Source organism: Siphateles boraxobius, unplaced genomic scaffold, assembly GCF_051911475.1.
Source record: "Siphateles boraxobius isolate OS27281-9 unplaced genomic scaffold, OSU_SipBor_1 16, whole genome shotgun sequence".
NCBI classification, from domain to species: domain Eukaryota; kingdom Metazoa; phylum Chordata; class Actinopteri; order Cypriniformes; family Leuciscidae; genus Siphateles; species Siphateles boraxobius.
In genome coordinates, this window is record NW_027508766.1 from 14,464,743 (window position 1) to 14,487,984 (window position 23,242).

General features: G+C 37.9%; 2 protein-coding genes and 2 pseudogenes across 3 annotated transcripts in view; 1 reads left to right on the plus strand and 3 right to left on the minus strand.

Annotated features, from left to right (window-relative positions):
• Positions 1–534: 534 nt before the first annotated feature.
• On the minus strand, positions 535–10,254 carry hmgcra (3-hydroxy-3-methylglutaryl-CoA reductase a). Of its 2 annotated transcripts, XM_077231651.1 has the most exons (20): positions 9,895–10,254; positions 8,495–8,685; positions 8,260–8,371; positions 8,083–8,170; positions 7,893–7,977; positions 7,662–7,767; positions 7,389–7,495; positions 7,193–7,312; positions 6,622–6,782; positions 5,788–6,029; positions 5,528–5,697; positions 5,013–5,207; positions 3,738–3,896; positions 3,409–3,566; positions 3,218–3,323; positions 2,912–3,082; positions 2,657–2,797; positions 2,384–2,542; positions 2,086–2,240; positions 535–1,652 (listed from the first exon to the last, which is right to left on the minus strand). In XM_077231651.1, exons 2-20 carry the CDS (start codon positions 8,657–8,659, stop codon positions 1,598–1,600), a joined length of 2,655 nt encoding a protein of 884 aa, XP_077087766.1. In that variant the 5' UTR covers positions 8,660–8,685; positions 9,895–10,254; the 3' UTR covers positions 535–1,597. The 2 variants fall into 2 exon arrangements, with proteins under 2 accessions (XP_077087766.1, XP_077087765.1); XM_077231650.1 differs by having other exon boundaries at positions 5,528–6,029; positions 9,895–9,996.
• A 1,035-nt stretch (positions 10,255–11,289) lies between these two features.
• The window catches only part of ankrd31 (ankyrin repeat domain 31), a 53,689-nt gene continuing 41,736 nt past the window's right edge, over positions 11,290–23,242 (plus strand). The window contains exons 1-6 of the mRNA XM_077230990.1: positions 11,290–11,598; positions 11,710–11,774; positions 12,163–12,230; positions 12,321–12,358; positions 12,449–12,504; positions 12,734–12,896. Coding sequence (XP_077087105.1) covers positions 11,510–11,598; positions 11,710–11,774; positions 12,163–12,230; positions 12,321–12,358; positions 12,449–12,504; positions 12,734–12,896 — 479 coding nt within the window. The 5' untranslated portion in view covers positions 11,290–11,509. The remainder of the gene's footprint in view (positions 11,599–11,709; positions 11,775–12,162; positions 12,231–12,320; positions 12,359–12,448; positions 12,505–12,733; positions 12,897–23,242) is intronic.
• Positions 20,777–21,866, minus strand: LOC143738907 (E3 SUMO-protein ligase KIAA1586-like; annotated as a pseudogene).
• Positions 21,869–22,644, minus strand: LOC143738908 (uncharacterized; annotated as a pseudogene).

Consider the following 23,242-nt stretch of genomic DNA (forward strand, 5'->3'; position numbering starts at 1 on the left):
GAATGTCGTGTGCAGTGGAAAGGCGGCTTGCCCGTTTCATCCCTGCAGGTCTGTCTAGGCTAGGGCCTCGCTGAGGTTAAGCCAATCAGCAGCCAGTGTCCTGGTGAGATGTGATGCAGGGCGAGCTGATTGGTCGGCTCACACTCTGGTGAGGCAAGAGCCTATAATGGCGTTGCCTTAAGAGAACTCAAACATCTCACCACATTCCTGTCTCCAGCACACGCATACCCTCAAAATATAACAGCTGTGCTTTTTTTTTATTGATGGTATTAGAGAATAAATTGATATTGGTAAAATTATTTGAAACATTCAGAGACATGATTCATTTGGTGCTTTTTTGTTTTGATCACTTTGTAATCAATCTTTATATATGTATATATGTATATATATGAAATGCATTCCTTTGCTAGAGAAATAATGAATACATTGGCAAGATTTAGTTTTAAACCTTGCACATTTTCTTAGTGTTTGTTTATTTGGTTGTAGTTGCCCAAGTGAGAAAGAGAATATGATCAATTCAAGCACAACACAATGTGTTATATATTTTCCTTTATTATAAAAAAATATACAAAACTTATCAGTTTATTATTTATTTAATAATTTGTACCTTTGGGGAAAAAATATCAAGCTTCCTTTCAGTCTTCAGCATGAAACGTACTTTTCTAAACATCAGCCATTGTTTTCCATGACATAAAAACCAGAACCAACTTAATAAAAGCCTTTTCAAACCTTCAGAGATACGCAAGGTTGTGTACTGTTGTGTATTCTTACATAAACCCATTGCTGTAGGTGTTCAAACACAAAGAAATCAGTGGATCATAGCACCTTTTGAAATATTTGTCCCGTCATGCCGTAGCACTACTTTAAGTTACACAAGTCATTCAATACATTCCTGTGTCATAGAAAAGAAAACCGAATGTACATTCTGATACGAGAAACACTGTGATCACTGCTGACGGCTGCGTTTGGCAATTTCGTAGTCATTCTGTAATATTCTACATGTGTACCAGCTAGTGAATCATAGTACTTTAAACTCCTCTCTGTGTCAGTACTGTCCTGTGCCATTTCCCTTTCTAAGTGCAAAGAAGTAAACTTTCTCTTTCCCTTTCTAATGTTGCTGTCCAGTTTGGCAACAAGTTGGCAAAGATATGCTACCAGTTGCCATCACCATCAAATAAAAATAAAGTACAAAATGCTCTCCAGTTTAACCCATCCAGTCGGCCTTGTAAGTGACCTGAACTTCATTGATTTTAGAAAACAAATTATGTTATATGGTCTTCTTTATCTGTATGTTCCGGCTGCTGTGGATCTAAGATCAGATTTGCTGTTCACAGCGAGTTAAGTTTGACAAAGCATGCCTGGAAACTGCGATGCAGCTCAAATATGATTTAGAAATACCGACTCTAAGCTTGTGAACACAGATGGTCTTGATTCCAGTCTTTAATTAATCCCAGTCTCTTTAACAGATCCATCGAAACAATCGAAAGTTTGTATTCCTTTTGCTGTCCTTGAAAATAATCTAAATTACTAATCATTTGTGCCTTGAAGATGAGATCGTCTTTCTTTATGGCCCTTTGCCTCTTCAACAGGCGATGTCTCAAGATGCCTGCTTAGTACATGTTCCTGGAGCTTCTTGCAAATTCACTTTTGATCTAAAGCCAAAATATAAGAAATAAATTATACAGGTGTTTGCAGATGATAGTTTACGTTACAAAACATTGTCAGTCTTTTGTATTATTATTATATTATATCGTACTATATTTTAATTTGTAAGGTTATTTTATTAATAGGATATTAAGATTACAATTATTATAATTATATATTACTGTGTGTGTGTGTGTATATATATATATATATATATATACTATACATTTTTTGATTAAAATTATATAATATATAAATAAATATATAAATAAAACTGTACTATTAAATTATTATAATATTTGTAAAATTATATATATATATATATATATGCTACCAGTTGCCATCACCATCAAATAAGATCAGTACAGTAAATATATACAATATATATACAGTAAATATATTAAAGTAATATTCTATTCATATTTTATAAAGAATTCTTACCTGTTGTGAGTCATGTGACTTTTCACCAGGTGTCCGGCAGCAAGTGCAGACATGAGTGACAGCTCTCCTGCAAGCACGGTCCCACACACCACCTTGGCAAGCTGTCGGGCATTTTCACCCGGACACACCTGACTGGCACCCAGAACACCTAACATCTGACAGGAAGAGACAGAGAGAATAAAACTGAATGAGATGCTATGAGAGTGGCTTCAGAACTGTGCCTCCACAATTAAACTAATACATACATCTGTCTTTCGAAGTGTCAAATATTAATCCTGTATCGAATAGGTGTACGTACCTGTAAACAGGCCTGCTGTGGAGGAAGGTTAGTGCCTCCGCCCACAGTGCCCAGCTCAATGGAGGGCATAGTACAGCTGATATAAAGATCCTCCCCGGTGTGGCCTGAGGCTTCCATTATAGTGATACAATTAGAGCTGCCCACTGTCTGCGCTGGGTCCTGTCGAGAACAAATTCATTTGTTCAGTTCATTTGCACGTATTGTAACTAAATAATCACATCATTATCCATATCAAAATCACACGTCAAACAATACAGAATTAACTTTTATTACCTGTCCACAAGCAATATAGATAGCAGCTACAATGTTGGCGGCGTGAGCGTTATAACCTCCAATACTTCCAGCCATTGCAGATCCAACCAAGTTCTTGTTTATGTTCACGTCTACTAGAGCTGCAGTCGACGTCTTTAAAATCTGTGAAAAAAACACTTGTGTGAGACTTTCTGGACTTTCATTCCAAAAACATAAATGTCTATCCAATATGCAGCCAATATGGGACTTTTTGTAGAATATGATGTGGTTGTGTACCTCTTTGACAACTTTAGCTGGAATGGTGGCCTCACACACCACTGACTTGCCCCTGCCTTCAATCCAGTTGATAGCAGCAGGTTTTTTGTCAGTACAGTAGTTTCCACTAACAGCCAAAACTTGAAGCTCTGGAAATTCCTCCTTCAGCCTGGCAAGAGCCTGTTCTGTGCCCTGGTGACCAAAGAGAAAAGAAAGATAAAAACTTAGCGAAGCGCAAGTAATGAATCGTGTCAGTTCAGTTAAGATCATTTCAATATTTGCAGTGACCGTACTTAACATCATTTTGTAAAATGTAATTCAGCGTACTTTTGAGATCATGTTCATGCCCATTGCATCTCCAGTTTTGGACTGGAATCGAATGTACAGGTTGCGACTTGCCAGGCCAATCAGAAGCCTCTCTAATCGTGCGAACCTACACAAACAACACAAATATAAGTTACAAAATCATAATTAATTGCACTAGCACAATAAATCTGTTCAGTGAAATAGTCCCGTACCTGCTGGTCTGGTCAAAGGCCTCCTTGATGATCTTGAAGCCCTCAGTGCTCTCCAGATAGGCCTTGACTTCAGCCGCTTGACAGGCAGAAGGGAGACGCACCACCGGCCCTCTGGTCATTGCATCTGCAAGAACACGGCTACTGGCACCACCTCCCAACTGTGGGACAGCCATTCACGACAGAGCATTAGATTCATGTGCTTTAGACATTACGCAACTTTACATCAGTTTAAGTTGCAGTTAAAAGTGTTTGCCTTCAGCTTCCTTTTGAGAACTAAAACAACAAACCAAGAAAAACAAACTCAACTAGGGAAAAATGGTTTTGCTTACAGCTATAGCTCTGCAGCCTCTATTTGTGCTGGCAACTAGACAGCCCTCTGTTGTTGCCATGGGGACTTGAAACTGCTTTCCATCCAATAACAGAGGACCAGCAACTCCCACAGGGACTGGCATGTAACCAATGACGTTCTCACAACATGTTCCCATCACCTGGTATAAAAACATGAAAATTTATGGTGAGGTTTCCATCAAAGGATCAAAAAAACCTCAATAAACTTCTAAATGTTCTTGGAAGTTGCCAGGGTTGCTATACAGTTACTGGGGCATTACTAAATAGTGTTTCCTAGCCCAATTCAAAAGAGTCCACCCTCAAAGTATGGTATCAAATTACTTATGAGCCAATATTTTTTTATAGGTATTGCTTATTTTGGTATATATGTAATTTTTAGTTTTTAGGTCAGTAGATTTTTTTTTTAAGTTAATAAAATTGATACTCTAGTCAGGAAGAATGCATGAAATTGTGCAAAAGTGACAGCAAAGACATTTAATAATGTTTTTAAAAACTCTATTTTGAATAAATGAAATAAATGCTGTTCTTCTGAACTTTCTATTCATTAAAGAATCTTAAAAATAATGAAATAAAATGAAGTATGATTAATAATGTAAAAAAATATATAGTTTCCAAAAAAAGCAGCACAACTGTTTTCAACACTGATAATAATAAGAAATGTTTAAAATTCAGTTTTTTCATCAAAGGAATAAATTACATTCTTAAAATTTAAAAATAAAAAAAAAGATTATTTTAAATTGTAAGAATTTTTTTTATATTTCTGTCAAATCGATTAATCACATCTACCAAAAAATGAGTTTACAAAACGCACACATATATTTATACACACACACACACACACACACACACACACACACACACACACACACACACACACACACACACACACACACACACACACACACACACACACACATATATATATATATGTTTGTGTGTGTGTGTGTGTGTGTGTGTGTGTGTGTGTGTGTGTGTGTGTGTGTGTGTGTGTGTGTGTGTGTGTGTGTGTGTGTGTGTGTGTGTGTGTGTATACATACACAGACATGGACACGCACACACACACACACACATTTATAATATAAATAAATAAAATAATAATGTTTCTTTCAAAACATAAAATAATCTTATAGGATCATATCTTTTTGAGCAAAATTTGGAATTTGAAAACATTTCAATGTCAGTACATCCCAAGTTTGTTCAAATCAATAAAGCACCACTAATTAAATTATGTATGATGTAATGACCTCATGTCTTACCTTGGAGTAGTCATAGTCTTTATAAGGCAGACAGGAGAGAGCTAAGGGATCTGGGAATTTGGGGGAGAGCATTTTTCTACGGATCATCACCCCTCTCTCAGGGGTCTCCATCATGGCCTCCAGTTTGTAAGCTGGGATGTGCTTTGAGTTCACCAAAACGATCACCTCCTCATCACTGAGGTACCGAGCGCCCATCTGTGGAGTCAGAAGAGGTGACACTTAAATACTCACACACATACACTGTGATTATACTTGGATTAAGATAACAGCAGTCTACTCTAGGAGGTAAATGGTTTCACTACAAGCTTCTGATCTTGTCTAACGTCATGAACTAATTGGCTAAGAGTCAGAGTAAAGTGGAAGAGAAGGATCTCATTAGAGATTACATGGGTCAACCCTGAGGTAAAAAATAACTACAGGTTTCAGTCCCATAGTCAACCCAGGGTTAATCTTGATGTAGGAAAGAAAAACAACAAGAGAAACAGTATCGCTGGGATATTTAACAACGCTCTTACATCTGTGTTTTTCAGAATGGACAGACAATCTTCCACAGGTCTTGGTTCAGCAGGTACACTGATCGCAGGCTCCGACACATCAGCGTTTTCCTCAGTTTCATCCTCTCCCAGAACAAAATTACTTTTATGCTCAGGCTCTTTCAGGGCAGGTAGGGGCCGAATCACTAAATCTGAAAGAGGGAAATTACTGTTAGATTCCATTATAGAGGGATGGTTTTGTATAGAGTGAACACAAAAATGAAAAGGCAAGGGGGGAATACCTCTTTCCTCTTTGGTAACAACAGGAAGTGGAGTTGGGGTTTTGTCAGGCTTGCTAGAACAGGGAACCTCTTTCCTACAGCACTGATCAGGAGACCATTTCTGCGAGAGCATGGAGCCTGGAGTGGGGACTTTCAAAGACAGGGTAGATTCCATCTCCACCTGCTCGAAGAAAATGTACTTCACAGCCAGGAACAGCGCGAGACCCAATGTGATCATCTGCTCAATGTCCATGCTGATCATCCTAAACGCACAGAATAAAATAATAATCACATCATCGTTTACTATTACTATTATTATTAAGGATGCAGGATGATATATCAGTATCATATTTGTTATCACCAATTAGAGATTTTCTTTTCAATTTATCGTATCAATTGATATTGGATATTTAATTCTGCATGATCGTATCTACTATTTTTTACTAAGGATGCACCGAAATTTCAGATACCCAAAAATGGTTTTGGAGTCCATACAAAACAAAAGACTTTTGGATTTGCATCCCAAATTTTCAGTTTCGGCCCAGAATTGTCATTTCGGTGCATCTCAATTAGTCATTTAATATCCATCCCTAATTATTATACAATGCAGTATGCAATATTATACAAAATTAAATTTGCATGTATATCTATAGCTGCAGAGATTTAGCTGTACTATTAATACATAGAACTATGTATTTTGAACTATTGAAACATAAAAACTAAAGAACTTTAAAAAAAAAAAAACACATTCAAACAATGGAAATTTATGGTAGATAGAAGAACAAATCCAAATATTAATGGCCAAAACCAGCATTATTATTAATAAAATGAATAAGGCCTCTGAAGTGTGCCCACCTGGACATGTAAAAGTGCCACAGGGGCATGTCTGGTTCAATCCTCTTGGGCATATTGTCATTCAGGCTCACTCCAACTTGAGGAAGATCAAGAGTTCCGTTACTTGACGTGGGATCAGCAATCCACCGGCTATGAGCGTGAACCATGACCAGGCCAAGAGACTGCAAATATTAAACATGATCCAGACCATTAGAGACCAAACCATTAATACCACAAATCCCAGTATCAAAAAACTGTTGTAACGGTCTTGTTCTGTTTTGGTTTTGTCTTCATTCTGTTCGCTGTGCTGCTTTTCCTGAGTTCTGTTTGCTAGTTAGTTTCTATGGTTTCTGATTTGATTACATTCATCTGTTGTTTTTTAGTTGCCCTGTAATCTCTGTGTATTTATACCCTTCATTTCCTTTTTCGTTGTCTTGTGTCATATTAGTTTTACTTGATAGTTGTTTATAGCTTTCCTGTGTTCTCCTGCATTCCTTGAATATAGTGATTAAAGACGTATTCTAATTCTCCTGCGTCGTGTGATTTGTGCAACCAAGCGTGACAACTGTAGTGTTTAGGGTTCAGTGTGTACCATGATCATTTTGACTCTTTGCGTAACAGGGTTAGGCTTGTTGTCCTCTTCCTCTTCTAGAACTCTAGAAAAGTGGCTCAGCTGCCAGATGGGTCGTCCCTCCCTGCTTTCTCTGGACAACTGATTGACATAGACATACATGTTAGAATATGTTCTAGTCTAAGTTTATGCGTACTGCGCAAATAATCTTACACACCTCCAACACAAGAGAGACACAGGCCGGGAAGAAGGTCATGAACACAAAGTAGTTAGCCAGGACAGACATACAACCAAAGCAGCACATGATCTCAAGCTGTCGCACTCCTGCAAGAAAACAACGAAAGGGCAAAATAAAAAGTTAAGTTTAAGATAAAATTAAGTTTATTGCTGCTGGGTTAATCAAATCTTTTTAACAATTTTAAAATTTTAAGACAACATTTATATGAGACAAAAACAAATTTGCTGTCTCATATGGAAGGGTAAAGTTTACCAGACATTGTTCCCACACCGATCACCAGGCACTCCACAAGGGCATCAAGAGTAAAAGTGGGTCCTAAAACGGCCATTCCTTTGGCAATATTCTCTCTCACCTCATCCTGCAGGACAGCCAAAAAGCCATTTTCAAAAACTCAAGACTGGCATGATTGGTCGTATTTACTTAACCCTCAGTTTAATGTAACAAATGTGGACTGGACTGAAAAAAAGCGAAAAGGTGAAGTACCTGTGAGTTGGAACTCAAAGCAAACTTGGCCAGAGCACATGCTTTTGAGAGGTCAATCAACAGCAGAAAGAATGGCAAAGCCTCACTGTGAATATTAATACAAAATATAAACATATAATATATGTACAAAGAATTTTCCAAAGCAATACTTCTAAAATTTCAAGTGAGAGTGATACGCAAATGTACATACTTGAGGCCTGTGAGCTCCTTGTCCAGGAAGTGAATCACAACCGTGCTGAACACAAAACTGGAGAATATTGTGAAAAGTCCTGCAATGCCTGAAAGGAAAATTAAAAAAATGAACACTTGCAATTCAAATTACCTCAGAAAATCAGTTTATTAACTAGGTTTAAAAGCTACAACTCACCCAATATGTATTTGGATCCTAACTGTCGAAGATTTTGGAATTGAAAATAAATATAGACGATTGCTATACATCTTGTGATTGTCAGGATAATGATATCGCTGCTTAGGATTAGCTGGAGACAAGATAGAAAGGGACAAAAAACATAATATTATAATTCAAAGAGAAAATAATATCATTCAACTTTACTTTAACCGCCACCATGATGTAATTTATTTAACAAAGTAACAAACTGTACCTCCTCTAATTTGGGGCAATCAAAGTTCCACCCACAAATCTGGTCATTTCCAGTGAACATGTTCATGGACATCATACAGATGGTGAGAGTCACAGTAGCCACAATGACTTCCCAAGGATGGGAGGCCACAAAGAGGCCATGGATTCGGAAAAGTCTCGTCAGCATGATAAATGATGTGTTTCAGTCTCTTACTGTAGATGACAAAAGCAAAGAAAAGACACTTGTTAAACAGGATTACAGTGACAGAATTATGATTATTCTTTCACTCATAACATTGCAATTTCATGAGTATGAAATCAAATCATGCCCAAAATGCACAATACATTTGTGAAAGAAAGAAACATTTAAAAGTACTCCGAGGCTATTACTTACATTTTAGTTAAAGTCTGCATGAAACTGAATTTGCAATAGTCTTTTCTTCCCTATTGTAACAAATATTCGAGTGAAACACAAGAAAAAAATTTAGGGCAGGTTTTCTTTGTCTATCAGGAATTTATTGGTTCGTTGGTGAACGAACAATCTCATGTAAGTGACAGGTTGTCCAGCCCACCAGGCAGTGCACACATCATCAGAGATGTATTTGCAAATGGGCGGGGAAGTTATTTTGATTAAAGATAATGAGAGCACATGAATATAAAAATAAAATAAAATAATGATATACAGCACCATTAAATCATGTGTAATAACCACTGGTGCAATAGTCCATAAAAAATAAGAATGGTCTATTTTGATTTCATGGTGACATTAAAAGATGTTTTTGAGCTTTTGTTGTTTTTTAAAGTTCTTTATTACTGCAGTTACATTGTATAATAACATCAGATGGCTTGATATAAATTCTATGTGCTAAATACATATCTGATGTGACAGATGACCGACAGTGCCATCTGTTTCTGTATTTACAGTTTTGATTGTGATGACCAATAATCAGATTATAATGACTGATTTAATAGTAAAAAATTACTTATAAGATTTAATATCAAAATAAAAAAAATATAAATAACTTTTTTGTATGTGCTGATAGGTGGTGGTAAGTACGTACTTTTGTAATTATTAACCCAAATGACTCACCTAAACACTCATGATTAGATTTTAAAATATTCCCTTTCTACATGTATTTAAATTACTTTAAATATTTGCAATAAAAGTGTATCAATAAAAATGATATTGAATAAATACTCTGGACTTTTTTCTGCACTTTACATAAGCTCGTATAAAGATTCTGACATCGTGTTCGGCTTTCTTAGCCTATATATCACAAACAATGATAATAAACCAGATGCAACTGATGCAATCATGCAGAAACGAACTGAAGGAAATTTACATTAATGTATGACATTGTATATTAAGCAGGCATGTGTAAAATAAAAGCTATGGCAGTAGATCTCAATGCAGGTACTTACCAGTTAGGGTCAATGAGGGTTAAAGAATAAGTACACCAGATCACTGAATGTAAAATCCTCGACATATGCGATTAAAAAAATAAAAGACTATAGATTTTCTTTTACAAATTGACTGTTACAAATTAACATTTAGTGGTGGTTTTCATAATTAGAGCGGCCGAGATAAATAAATACAGACGATACTAATCCATATCCCGTAGTTGAGACAGCAGGACTCCAGGCGCTAACACCGGCATCCTCCTCTAGGCTTATATGAAGCGATGGCATGGCTCTGCGTCAGTCGAGTGATGAGCCAATCAAATCGTCGAACCATACCGATACGCGAGAAAACCACGCCCAACTCCTCTAGTGAACCAGAGAGTGAACTGTGTTTGAAGGCGTGTCCTGACGGAGAACGCGTGATCTGGCCATCATTTGAGTGTGTGTGTGTGTGTGTGTGTGTGTGTGTGTGTGTGTGTGTGTGTGTGTGTGTGTGTGTGTGTGTGTGTGTGTGTGTGTGTGTGTGTGTGTGTGTGTAACCTTAGATCACCTACATTGTGTGGGTAGCCTACCAGCCAGCGGTCCACACGAGAGAAATGGGTTAATAAACATACTAAATTATTTGTTTTTGAAAATAAAAATGCAGAACGTTTACTGTGATGGGTAGGTTTAGGGGTAGTGTTTGGGTTAGGGAATAGAAAATACAGTTTGTACAGTATAAAAACCAAAAATAGCGAACCAGACTGTGTGTGTGTGTGTGTGTGTGTGTGTGTGTGTGTGTGTGTGTGTGTGTGTGTGTGTGTGTGTGTGTGTGTGTGTGTGTGTGTGAACCTTGGCGCAGCCTTGACTTTTAAAAATATCGAGATATGAAAATATCCGACCTTGGAAATGCAATAGATAGGCCTACTGCAATAATTAAACTCACACTCTCAATTAATCTTGGTTAACCTTTTATATATATATCAATAACAATTATCTGGTGATCTACGGTTCTGTTTCTATTTTTGACCAAATAAAATAAGCCATAAATGAACCAGGGAGTTAATATAAAATGTAGTGTTTGTTAACTTTTTAAATGTGCAAATATTCTCAAAAGGTTTATGTAAGTTCTTAGGAGCTATAGTTTGGCCTGCAAATACTTACTCATTTTATGTTTTAAATAAATGCCTAGTATATTGTTGGATAAACATAGATGTATTTCAGATTGCTGGATTCTTTTTATATAAAGATGAGTGTGAGTGTATTTACACACGTTGCTGCTGGACTTTAGAACCAGGTCCCACTTACATAATACATTCTTGATTCTTCTCAGAACTAAACCAAATTTGCCTTGATTTTGACTTTGGCTGAGTTACGTTTGATTTTAATCTCTTTATAAATTCTAACATTATTTTTCATCTGTGTTTTGTTCAAACAGATTAAAAGAAGAACAAAAAAACATTAAAGCGCTCATCTCGATCGGATCTTGATTTTGACCAATCAGATTAGAGGAGCAATTGAATCACCCAATTTGGCGCCAAACAACAACGGAAATTATAACAAACCTTCATAGAAATCTTTGCCGAATATTCCTAAATAGCTCAGACCTGCCTCAGACGTTACTCTTTTTATTAAGCGCCATGTGTCGTATTGTTTAATGCAAACAAATATGGATTTAAACCAGGATGAGACCATCGCGACCGATGACGACAGTGGTGAAGTAGACGAGAGCTTTTACCTCAGCAGGTCATCTGATTTACGTCTAACTACTCCAGTTCTATATTTTGACCAGAAAATGTAGCGAAAATTCGAGATATACAATCACAATGGTAACGACTGATTCATGTATTATTGTAGGTTAATGTTGACGGGATATCAGTTATCGTCCCCCATCGTCGTCTCTCCTGGAGTCCTGAGTGAAGGTAAATTATGATCATGTAACGTTAACTTAGCTAACTTAACGTTAACGTTAATCAAACTCAGCTCGTTTCCTGAGAAATATCATTTTCTATTTTGAACCTGTAAATATCATAGTTTTAAACTACATTTTTCACATTTTCTGAAGAAATTTCAGTTGTGCTTGCCCTTGCAAAACATGATGCGAGGGTGTTGTTGTCATAGATATATTATATTATATATTATACTTGCCTATGGTTGTGCTGTCCCGATTCAAAAGATTCGAGTCACTGTAATTAAGGTAACCATTGTCTCGAAGCACCACTAATTACACTAACGTTAACGTTACCAACAACTGTAACGTTACAGTTGCAGCTGAAGAAGTAACTTAACGTTAATCTCTTTGGTTTACAGAGATTTCTCCTCAGATTGGCCTGCAGTTTTATGCCAAACCGAGCAGAAAGACATTTACAACAGAACAGGTAGATTACATTATACTATCCTAATAAAATCTGCACCACTGCAATTGTATTCACATTCTGTGTTGAATTATTTTATTTTATAATGAGCAGACTAATGGCACCATGGTTCCACCAGCAAATCTTCTTAGGTTTGTACACCCTTTTTTTTTTACTTGTAAAAATACACACTCAACTGTAAAATTCATAGAATACTAATCTGATTTGTTCTGTTTATCAAGAGTTCAAGCTGTTCTTAATGAAGAAGAAAGTTCTCCAGAAAGGGAAAACAGTGAAGGTAACCCAGTTGATGTAAAAAGACTGAAAAAGTGAACTTTAAACAAGTTCCATAAGACCAAAAAAATATTAAGTGCCTTGCAAATGAAGAATGCAATATTGTTAACTATATAGATCTTTTTAAAACGATTTGACTGTCAGCTAAGCAACTGATCCAACCTGTTTCATGGTTTCTGTGATTCAATAAGCAGTTCATCATTCCTAATTCTTATGTAACTTCTGCCCTCTAGGGGTGAGTCTCATTCCCATACATGGCATTAACTCGGATGCTTCTCACCTGGAGCCTGGGCCTTCTTTGAGACGTTCATTGAGAATAAGTGCCAAGAATATCGGAAATAAAACTGATCCATTGGCCACAATGAAGAGTACACAACTACTTAATACTCAACAAAGGTCAATCTTGAATATGCAATATGGAATTCACTGATTATTAACTTCCATTTTGTCGATTGCTTAAACATAGTAGGGTCTTAAACCATACTGAAAATTTAGGGTTATTTAAACCTGAAGATAAATAAAGCTTCACATTATTAACATTTTAAAACAAAGAAATGTTATGACGTGAACATTTCTAGGGGTGCGTCTCAATCAGTTCCCTAGTTCAGTAGTCAAGGCACTTAAAGCACCACTATGTAGGATTTCTGTTTTTGTCAAACAGCGATCCCTAGAGTAGCTGTAGAGTACTTGTATTTAACGTTACTGTCGTAAACACCACTCACTTCGCAGGGCTCTCAAGTTTTGAAGACAGGCAAGAGTGACATCCAGCCGACAGATACATTTTTGTCATTGGTTGTTGCGTTAAATCTTACCCAGATACAATAGTGCTATTTTCTGATTGGCTATTGTGTAGCTCGACGAACAACACCAGAGGAGACGCGCTTGATTCCTGCCGGTTCCACAGTGAGAGCGGCGCGGCCAGAGTTTTGGCATATTAAATATATTACAAATAGTTTTTCAGCATGAGAAATACAATGTGTGGCAGGAGAGCGTGACAAAAGACCGAAATGAGTGACTGTCACGGTCAATGCGTGACACTTGAGAGCCCTGATTTTCGTAACAATGTCCGTTATGATGTTGTTAGACATGATTATTGCAATTTATCATAATAGTTTGCAAATTGCGCTCATTTACACTATTTACAACATGTAGGCTTATTTATGTCCTGATTATTATGTGAGATATTGACAACTGTTCTCATGATAATCGCAGGAATCAAATTTAACAGTGAAAGACTGAGCGAGTGGGACTCTTGTCCGGTTCCTCGTGCTGTTAGATTCTCGTTACCTTTTTCTAGACTCTTCCGACCGCGCTTTCTTCGTTTTTTTTCGCCATTCTGAAAACGCAGGTCCGATGTTTACTCGTGTCTGACTCCTCGCTCGGTCAGTCTGCCATTTCCTCTTTCTCTGTTCCTCCGACAATGCTTTTCTAGCTTTCTGCTTCTTATATGCCAGCTTTGCCATGGGACGATAGTTGTTCTTATAGCTAGCCGTATCCTGGATGGGGGCGTGTACGCGTGCAGTGCCGTAAAGCAATTCGCTACCTCGCGAGACCTGATATCACACGATACTTCCTAACTCTGCCCAAAGTTGCAAGGGTGGTTTTGCGGCTCACAGGCACCAGGGGGGTGCGAGACGACCACCATTCAACACGAAATCAGTAATATAAACATTACAATGACTCCAAAGCTGTTCGGTTAAGGTAAAAAAGTTACTTAGTTCTTCTGCTTTAAAGGGTCATGATGAAACCCCCCTCTTTCAGATCAAGTCTAGCTCACAATCTTTTTGAAAACTGCAACTTAAAGGGATAGTTCACCCAAAAATGAAAATTCTGTCAGTATTTACTCACCCTCATGTTGTTCCAACCCCGTAAGACCTTCGTTCATCTTCGGAACACGAATTAAGATATTTTTTATGAAATCTGAGAGCTCGATCACTCCTCCATAAGGTTCTTGAGGGATTGAACTTGCAGGCCCCGAAAAGTTATTACAGACATCGTTAAAATAGTCCAAGTGACTACAGTCGCTCAATCTTAAGTTTGTCAAACGACGAGAATACTTTTTGTGCGCAAAAAAACAAAAATAACGACTTTATTTCAACTATTCATGTCCTTATCTTTGGGCCTATGGAGCTAATAATATGACAAAATGATTTGAATTTGAATTGTGTAAATTTGAATTATTTGCAAGTGTAATCTAACAAAATTGAATTTTAGGTGGTAGTTTAAATGGTTCTGAATTTGATTTTTTTTAAACGAATATTGAAGATTTGAAATTTAACAAATTTAAACGTTTTTATGGCTGAATTTTATAGACATGTATTTTCAAACAGCTATTTTTTTTGTTCTGAATTCTTATACTGCAAATATTCAGTTTAAAAAAATTCAGATTCAAGTTTTCAAGATGAAGAAATTCGGAACTTCAAATTTAGTTTTCTAAAATTCAATCTCAAAAATTAAAACTCAAAAATTCAGGTCTTACAGAAAGTAGGTCACAGGTCATCCACAGGGAAGAGTAGATGATCTCAGAAAAATCGAACAGAGCATTTTGGCCAATATATTCGCCTGCCTCTCATCCTTACACAAGGTGTTTTTGAACAAAATCGTATCCCCAGTCAGTGGAAGCCAGAACGCAACGCCCAATATGTCAATATTCACCATTTAATGAACGCGTTTCAACTGGCTTACAGCTACTAGATACTCCGACTGATGCATGATCAAATAGACATGCATTCCGCGTCATCTTGTCTTATTCGCTCTTTTTGCCCGTGATGGAGCGCGTGTCGTGGCTCTTACTAAGCGTCACCAGCCACAAGATTTCTCACTGTTTTCATCTACCAGACACTCGGATTGATACACGAAAACACATCTTATCTATTATTTTATTTGCTCTTTTTGCCCGTGACGGAACGCGTCTCATGGCTCGTCGCGTCAGCCACTAGCGTCGCACCTGCCACAAGATCTCTCACTCTTGTGTTTTCATTTACCAGACACTCGGATTGATACACGAAAACACACAAACAGTGCAATCCTGCTCTTATTTACCTTTATGTCATCTTATCTAATATTTTATTTGCTCTTTTTGCCCGTGATGGAGCGCGTCTCGTGGCTCTTACTAAGCGTCACCAGCCACAAGATCTCTCACTGTTTTCATCTTCCAGACACTCGGATTGATACACAAAAACACACAAACAGTGCAATCCTGCTCTTATTTACCCTTTTGTCATCGTATCTTATTATTTTTTTCGCTCTTTTTGCCCGTGATGGAGCGCGTCTCGTGACTCTTACTAAGCGTCACACCAGCCACAATCTCTCACTGTTTTCATCTACCAGACACTCGGATTGATACATGAGAGCACACAAACAGTGCAATCCTGCTCTTATTTACCTATTTGACATCTTATCTTATTTTTTATTAGCTCCTTTGTCCCGTAATATGGAGCGCATCTCGTGGCGCGCCAGCCACAAGATCTCTCACGTTACAGCGCCTGATACTATGATTGACATATTCTGAAGGAGAATGTTTTTGACCACTCCATTAAGTTTTGTTATGTATAAAGCATTTCCTTGAAGTGAATTTCGTTTTGTATAAATTGTATCTTAATTTTAATCAATGTTTGATCAACCAATTTCCTGGATTTAATAAATATAGCAGACATAGGCCTATAACAATAAAATCATGACATTTTTGCATTGCACGTTCCTCACATGCATGAGAAATATATCTAGAAAGGTAGAAATGTCTAGCCTAGTTTAAACGAAACAATTCAAAACGAAAATAAATAGGTTACTCTCAGATTATGTAATCCGTATGAAATGAGCATTTCTAATCTCGGCGCGTTCACTACTGCGAAGATGGCGAGTCCAACTTCATCTTTGTAGCCAACACTGCCACAGAAAACACTTTATGGATGGGTGGAGGTGGTGGTTGTGTCACCCCGTGCCACCCACACGCTCCCTAAAGAACCTATCTTCTTATTAATTACTCGATAGCTGAAGCTAAGAAAATGTTGAGTTACATCAGGTAGCCTAAATTGGTTGCAGAAAATTTTCATTATTTGAAATCAGCTACCCACACTCGAGAGTGAATACATGTAGCCTAACTACTTAAAAGGGTACTTAAACAATATTTCATAAACCACAATGTGATTTTTAAATATTCAGTTAACTTTACTCACTTGACTTTGGCATGTTCTGTGACAGACAGTTTGTTCTCCTGCACTATTCCTGGATGACAGGCTGTAAAACAGTGAGAGATCTTGTGGCAGACGCTAGTGGCTAACGCGACGAGCCACGAGACGCGCTCCATCACGGGCAAAAAGAGCATATAAAATATTAGATAAGATGACATAAAGGTAAATAAGAGCAGGATTGCACTGTTTGTGTGTTTTCGTGTATCAATCCGAGTGTCTGGTAAATGAAAACACAAGAGTGAGAGATCTTGTGGCAGGTGCGACGCTAGTGGCTGACGCGACGAGCCATGAGACGCGTTCCGTCACGGGCAAAAAGAGCAAATAAAATAATAGATAAGATGTGTTTTCGTGTATCAATCCGAGTGTCTGGTAGATGAAAACAGTGAGAGATCTTGTGGCTGGTGACGCTTAGTAAGAGCCACGAGACGCGCTCCATCACGGGCAAAAAGAGCGAATAAGACAAGATGACGCGGAATGCATGTCTATTTGATCATGCATCATTCGGAGTATCTAGTAGCTGTAAGCCAGTTGAAACGCGTTCATTAAATGGTGAATATTGACATATTGGGCGTTGCGTTCTGGCTTCCACTGACTAGGGATACGATTTTGTTCAAAAACACCTTGTGTAAGGATGAGAGGCAGGCGAATATATTGGCCAAAATGCTCTGTTCGATTTTTCTGAGATCATCTACTCTTCCCTGTGGATGACCTGTGACCTACTTTCTGTAAGACCTGAATTTTTGAGTTTTAATTTTTGAGATTGAATTTTAGAAAACTGAATTTGAAGTTCCGAATTTCTTCATCTTGAAAACTTGAATCTGAATTTTTTTAAACTGAATATTTGCAGTATAAGAATTCAGAACAAAAAAACTAGCTGTTTGAAAATACATGTCTATAAAATTCAGCCAAAAAAACATTTAAATTTGTTAAATTTCAAATCTTCAATATTCGTTTAAAAAAATCAAATTCAGAACCATTTAAACTACCACCTAAAATTCAATTTTGTTAGATTACACTTGCAAATAATTCAAATTTACACAATTCAAATTCAAATCATTTTGTCATATTATTAGCTCCATATGGGCCTCGAGTCAGTTCACTAGTGTAAAAGCGTAGAGCTTCTGTTGTTGTACGTCTCACGCATCACCCACATGACCAGCGTCGGCCAATAGTGAGCCTACGTGTGACGTAGCTCTACGCTATTACACTAAGTTAACTGACTAGAGGCCAACAGAGAAGGAAATATATAGTTGAAATAAAGTCGTTATTTTTGTTTGTTTTTGCGCACAAAAAGCAGGGTTCGAATTATGATTTCATCTTTGTGGGGGTCTCTTTAAAAAAAAAGTAGCCTATGAGCAGGCGCAGTGTGTGTGATAAATAAATTGCTTAACACTGCACTTTATTCTTTTGAGGTCAACATTTATTAAAACACGAGTAAAGAAACAATAATAATAAACCACCTTAATAAATCACCCTGTTGCTAATAAAGGTATGACTTTGTTGTCTTTATGGCAAAGAATGGGCTCCTCAAAGTGGTATCCTTTGGTATTTAATTCACTTTTACTTTACAAAGACCAGCAACCGAAGTATAACATGACCAAAACACGCCCATGCATGGTGAAATAATGTGAAAATTCAGAAAGGAGGATAATTCCACTTATACTACAGGGCTGTTGAATGCTTGATTCTGATTGGTTGAGAACGTTCTAAGATGTGCAATTATTTTCAGGGAAACGCACGGCTAAAGTAGTTTCAGGCAGGTTTGACCGCATTACAGTTCCATATCACTTCGCGTAGTTAACTGTAATAACGGAAAATAGGATCCAATTCATAACAAGAAAAAACATGCAGCCCCATGCACTTGATCTGCAATTTTCGATGTCTAACTTCACCATCAAAGGACACATGCAGTTTAATTTTAATAAGTAAAGTATATAGGAAATTAAACTGAATTTATAAAATAAATTGATAGTCCTGCTGCACGGGTTTTCGTAATTATTCCAGATAATATAACAAACAAATAATTATTGATAGGCCTACTTATTAAAGGGCTTTGTGTGTTTAATTTATTAGGTTATCTACTGTCAATAGAAAACAAGAACGAATTAATTAAAACAAATTTAATTACTTAATTAATAAATAGCCTATAATAATATTGACGCGCATGCTTTTGTCTCATTATTGCAACCTCGCTCTCGCTCTCTCTCTCATAACTGCATTAATATCTGCATAAAGCCGGGACACACTTACTAACGCCAGTTATGAATGTAATTTGATACTTATGTTATGACTGATCATGCCCAAACGCGTGTTCAGCGCGGTCAGTCTGTGTTCACAGTCGTGTTTAAGACCTGCTACAGTCGATGGAAACAGTCAGTCTTCGAATGTTTCAGCGAGTCGTAAGTGTGTCCCCATCATTGGTCTGCTATCAGTGGCTCGAACCTCCGTTACTAACTCTAAAATGACGTTTTGGAATTAGCAACGGAGGCATGGGATTAGATGCGTAAGAAATTAGTCCTACATACAAGAATGTTTTAATGGCAAAAGCTTGACAAAAGTGTTGAAATGCATCATCTGAACAATGTTTTGAGGTGTGATAACTGTAGTATAAGCGGAATAATTGACTTCAGGCCGTTGAAGTACTAGAAAAATAATGCACACCCGAGGTGTAACGACCACCTGCTTCGCGTCATGACCGCATTACCACCTCGGGTGTGCATTATTTTTCTAATAATTCAATGGCCTGTCGTCAATTATTCCTTACTTAAAGTCGGGATATGTGATTTGGAAAACGACCGGCAGATTTTGAAAATACACAATTCAAATGGTCCTACCTTCTTTCCTCCAAGGCTGGCTCTGACTCCACCCATTGGAAGAACATGGACGCGCAATCATGCACGAGCGGAAACTCAGATGCGCTAGAGATTGTAATGACGATTTACTACTAATCATGGAACCGGCTTTACTGACGAGATGAGCATGCGTCACGAGCTTTGAGTATGCGCACGAAGGGGGTCACGCGCGCTGGGGGGAGGGGGGTGTGGTACGACCGTGTGATTGACAAACTTACTGTTTAATGATTCTAGGTGGTCTTGGAAATGATTGGCTGGAGTTTTTCGACGCCTACCAGTGCCACAGATGATTAAAATGCTTAATTTTCATTTCAGTGCTTCTAACTCAGTGGCTGTAAGTGGGTTAGGAATAGGATTTCAAGTTATTTTGAAAAAATGGACAAAAAAGAGAATCACATACCCCACCTTTAACACACACATACTTTCAAGAACAGGGCAGGATCATACAAACCAAATTTTAGAACATCTTCCCCGAGACTAGAGTAATCTTTTTCCCCTTCCCAGTAAACAATTACCGTCTTTCAACGTTGAAATTTGGTTGAAAATAAGTCGGTCCACCTTGGACTAGTTTACAACGTGATTTCAACTGATCATCTAAGATACCACATGTTTTCAAATGATAATCTAAGACAGGATAAGTCTGTTATACGCGCTAAAATAACAGAGAAAAACAAACGACCAAACCATGTTCATTATTATCTCAAATAAATTGAAAGAGTTTTACATATTCCATTTAGACTTTGAAGATTCTACCTGTTTTCAAGGTTGAAAAGTCGTAATTAGACGTTGAAGATTTACGTCTATTCAACGTCTAATAAACGACTTTTTGCTAGCTGGGTTAGGCCTATATTTAAATTAAATTAATATTCAAATATGAAATTAATTGGGGTTTAACTATGAAATTAAATTGATATTTAACTTGATAGCTGAGATGTCTTATTTACAATTAGGCTACTCATTTCTAATATTGAAATATGTACATGTCTTATTCAATGACTTTTTTTGGACTTTTTTATAGATAGTATGAAAAAACTAGACCTTTCTCAATTGTGGTCCTGAACTGTGCAATTCAGTTTGTGATATTTTCCAATATAATAGCCTAACCTAAATCTTACACAATGGGTGAACGCAATGGCCAGTTAAAAAGTAAAAGCCATTAATTATCATACCATTATGCAGAGAAAATGGACCAAGGTGGTCTGATTTCAGCAGGCTGTGGTTGTGGTCCTGGGACCTATGATGCTGACGTCCGATGTCTTGCCTTTATCAACGATTGGACGAATGGAGCAGGATCAAATCTGTCGAGGGGTGGCCCATTTAAGTCCACGAACAACAATACAGAAAGGCTCTTGGCACGCAGTCTGTTTCTGGTCTGACAGTCTGTGTCATTGCATGCAGAAAATCCTCTCTCGCACTCTGCAGAGGTCGGGAGAACAGTGTTGCTTGCCACAATAAGTCTTTTTTAATGTATTTCCCTGATCTCCTTCCAATTTCCAGTCTCTGAACTCACTGCCTGCTTCAGTAGCGGACTCTCCGAGTAGCTTTGCAAATGTCGCAACCTCATGCTCTCCAAAGAGAACTAGTTCTGCTCTCTCTTTGGGCCAAAAGTGTTGATCCATTGGCTTCAACATAGATACTAGGTCTCTGTCGGGGAGAACCTTGGTGAGATTGTCAACGATTGCCTGGTAAAACTGGGCTGCGTTTATTTTGGGCTGCGTTTCGATGAGAACAACCCCTTTGAGCTGTCCACTGGTTATGGCCGTTTTGACTTTAATTTCAGGTTTCCCCCCTCGGTCTTTCATGGCAGAGAGCACCTCAATTGTTTGGTGAATGAAACGGCTTGCATCAACCAGAGAAGTGTCCCGTCTCTGCAATTTAAGGGAGAGTCCTTGCAGCTCACACAACACGTCTTTCATTGTAGCTAAATCCTCGACCAACCCTGTGGATGACAGATGCTTTAGCAAACCAGTATATGTGGCCATCTCCACACCAGAACGTGACCCATCTTCACTAGCTGATCGAAAGTGATGTGCCAACACAAGAAAATCCTTGAGCACAGCTTTAACGGTGTTGAAACTGCTTGCCACCCATCTTATTGTAAAGACTTTCCCGATTTTAAGAATCTGCATGTTTAGCTCTGAAGCTGCTTGCTCCAAATCCCTTGCGTTTTTTGTGGACTGATGGTAAATCGCATAGAGCTTGGAGAGGAAACTCTCTAAATGATTGCACCCTGCAACCACCTTCAATGAGTCATTCACAGCTAATTCTACACGATGTGCAAGGCAGTATACTGCCTGAAGTCGAGGAAAATTCTGATTCAGTCTTTCTATGCACGGCCATGAATTGTGCTTTCATCAAGTGTAACGCTAATACGGGAATCAAGTGCTTTCACATTAGACATTTTTTTTTTTTCATCTGTTCTGCAATGTCCTCAACCATGTTGGCACACGAGTGATCAGATCGGTGAGCTGGGCCCACTGTTGCACCATTTAGCTCATTAACTTTCATTATGGGACTGAATTTTGAGAAAGGCAACCTTTCTTTAGCAACAGTATAGGCGGCCCTGAATGAACTGGCTGTCTCCTCAAACATAACCAAACTTAGTTTGACAACATTGCTTGGAAGTATTTCTTTTTGTTTGAGATCTGCTATTTCAGCAGCTCGTTTATGGGCAAGACTGTCATGGTGTATGTAGATTTTTTTGCGTAACTGTTTCTGCACAGAACTACTCACTGTCCCATTGATCCAGGCATCTGACAAATGCACACCATTTTTCTTCTCTGAAAGTAAGAGAGTCTTAGCTTCCTTACAGATGATGCATCCAAGTCCACCCTCCCCTGTAACCAGCCAGGGGTTTCTTTCCTTCCATGACCTCCACTGATTTAGTCCCCATTTCTTTGGCAGTTGCTCAGTTGTGTCCATAGTGTTAAACCCAGCTTTTTCATCCTCCTTTTCTGATGTAACATTCATCTCTGTCCCACATTCAGCAGCAGCAGCAGAACTAGTGGTGGTAACAGCGGTAGAGTCGTCTTCAGTCCCAGTTTCGCGCGTTGGCTGGCGCTGAGCCAGAGACGGGAGAGACCCAGCACTCAGTGCTGTCATATATATCACAACTATTCAGTGTTTTCAACCACATAATTTTTATTTTAGGTTTCAAAAATTTAAATACACATAAGTACTAGCAAAACAAGGATTTTGATTTTGTAAAATACACACTGATGTCTATGGAAGCGGCAATAATTATCCTTTCCATTATACTAAGACGACACGTTTTATTCATATCAGATACACATTGTGAAAGTAGCTTTACATTTTACTCTATTCTTTTCCCATTTCACCGGCCACTTACTTTCATGTATTTCGTGAGAAGTAGAGCAATTGACGTCTTGTAAATCCAACAGATATGATTCTCTGAACTGTGGCACAAACTAACGCGATCATTATAAAGGCGTTTAAACAACAAAACATATCCACTTGCACATATTTGACAATCGGAATATCAGTGTTTCATGCTATAGCTAATACATTTGTGAATATTTTGAATAACAAAGGATAAATTACATAAAAGCAGACAATCATTCATTCAGCGCTGTGTTGTGGTTGCGCTGTGTCACGTGACAAGCAATGACGCGTCACCATGGAAACATTAAAGTCACAGGTTCTAAATAACGGTCGCCTTGAAAAACTCACGCTGGGGGGG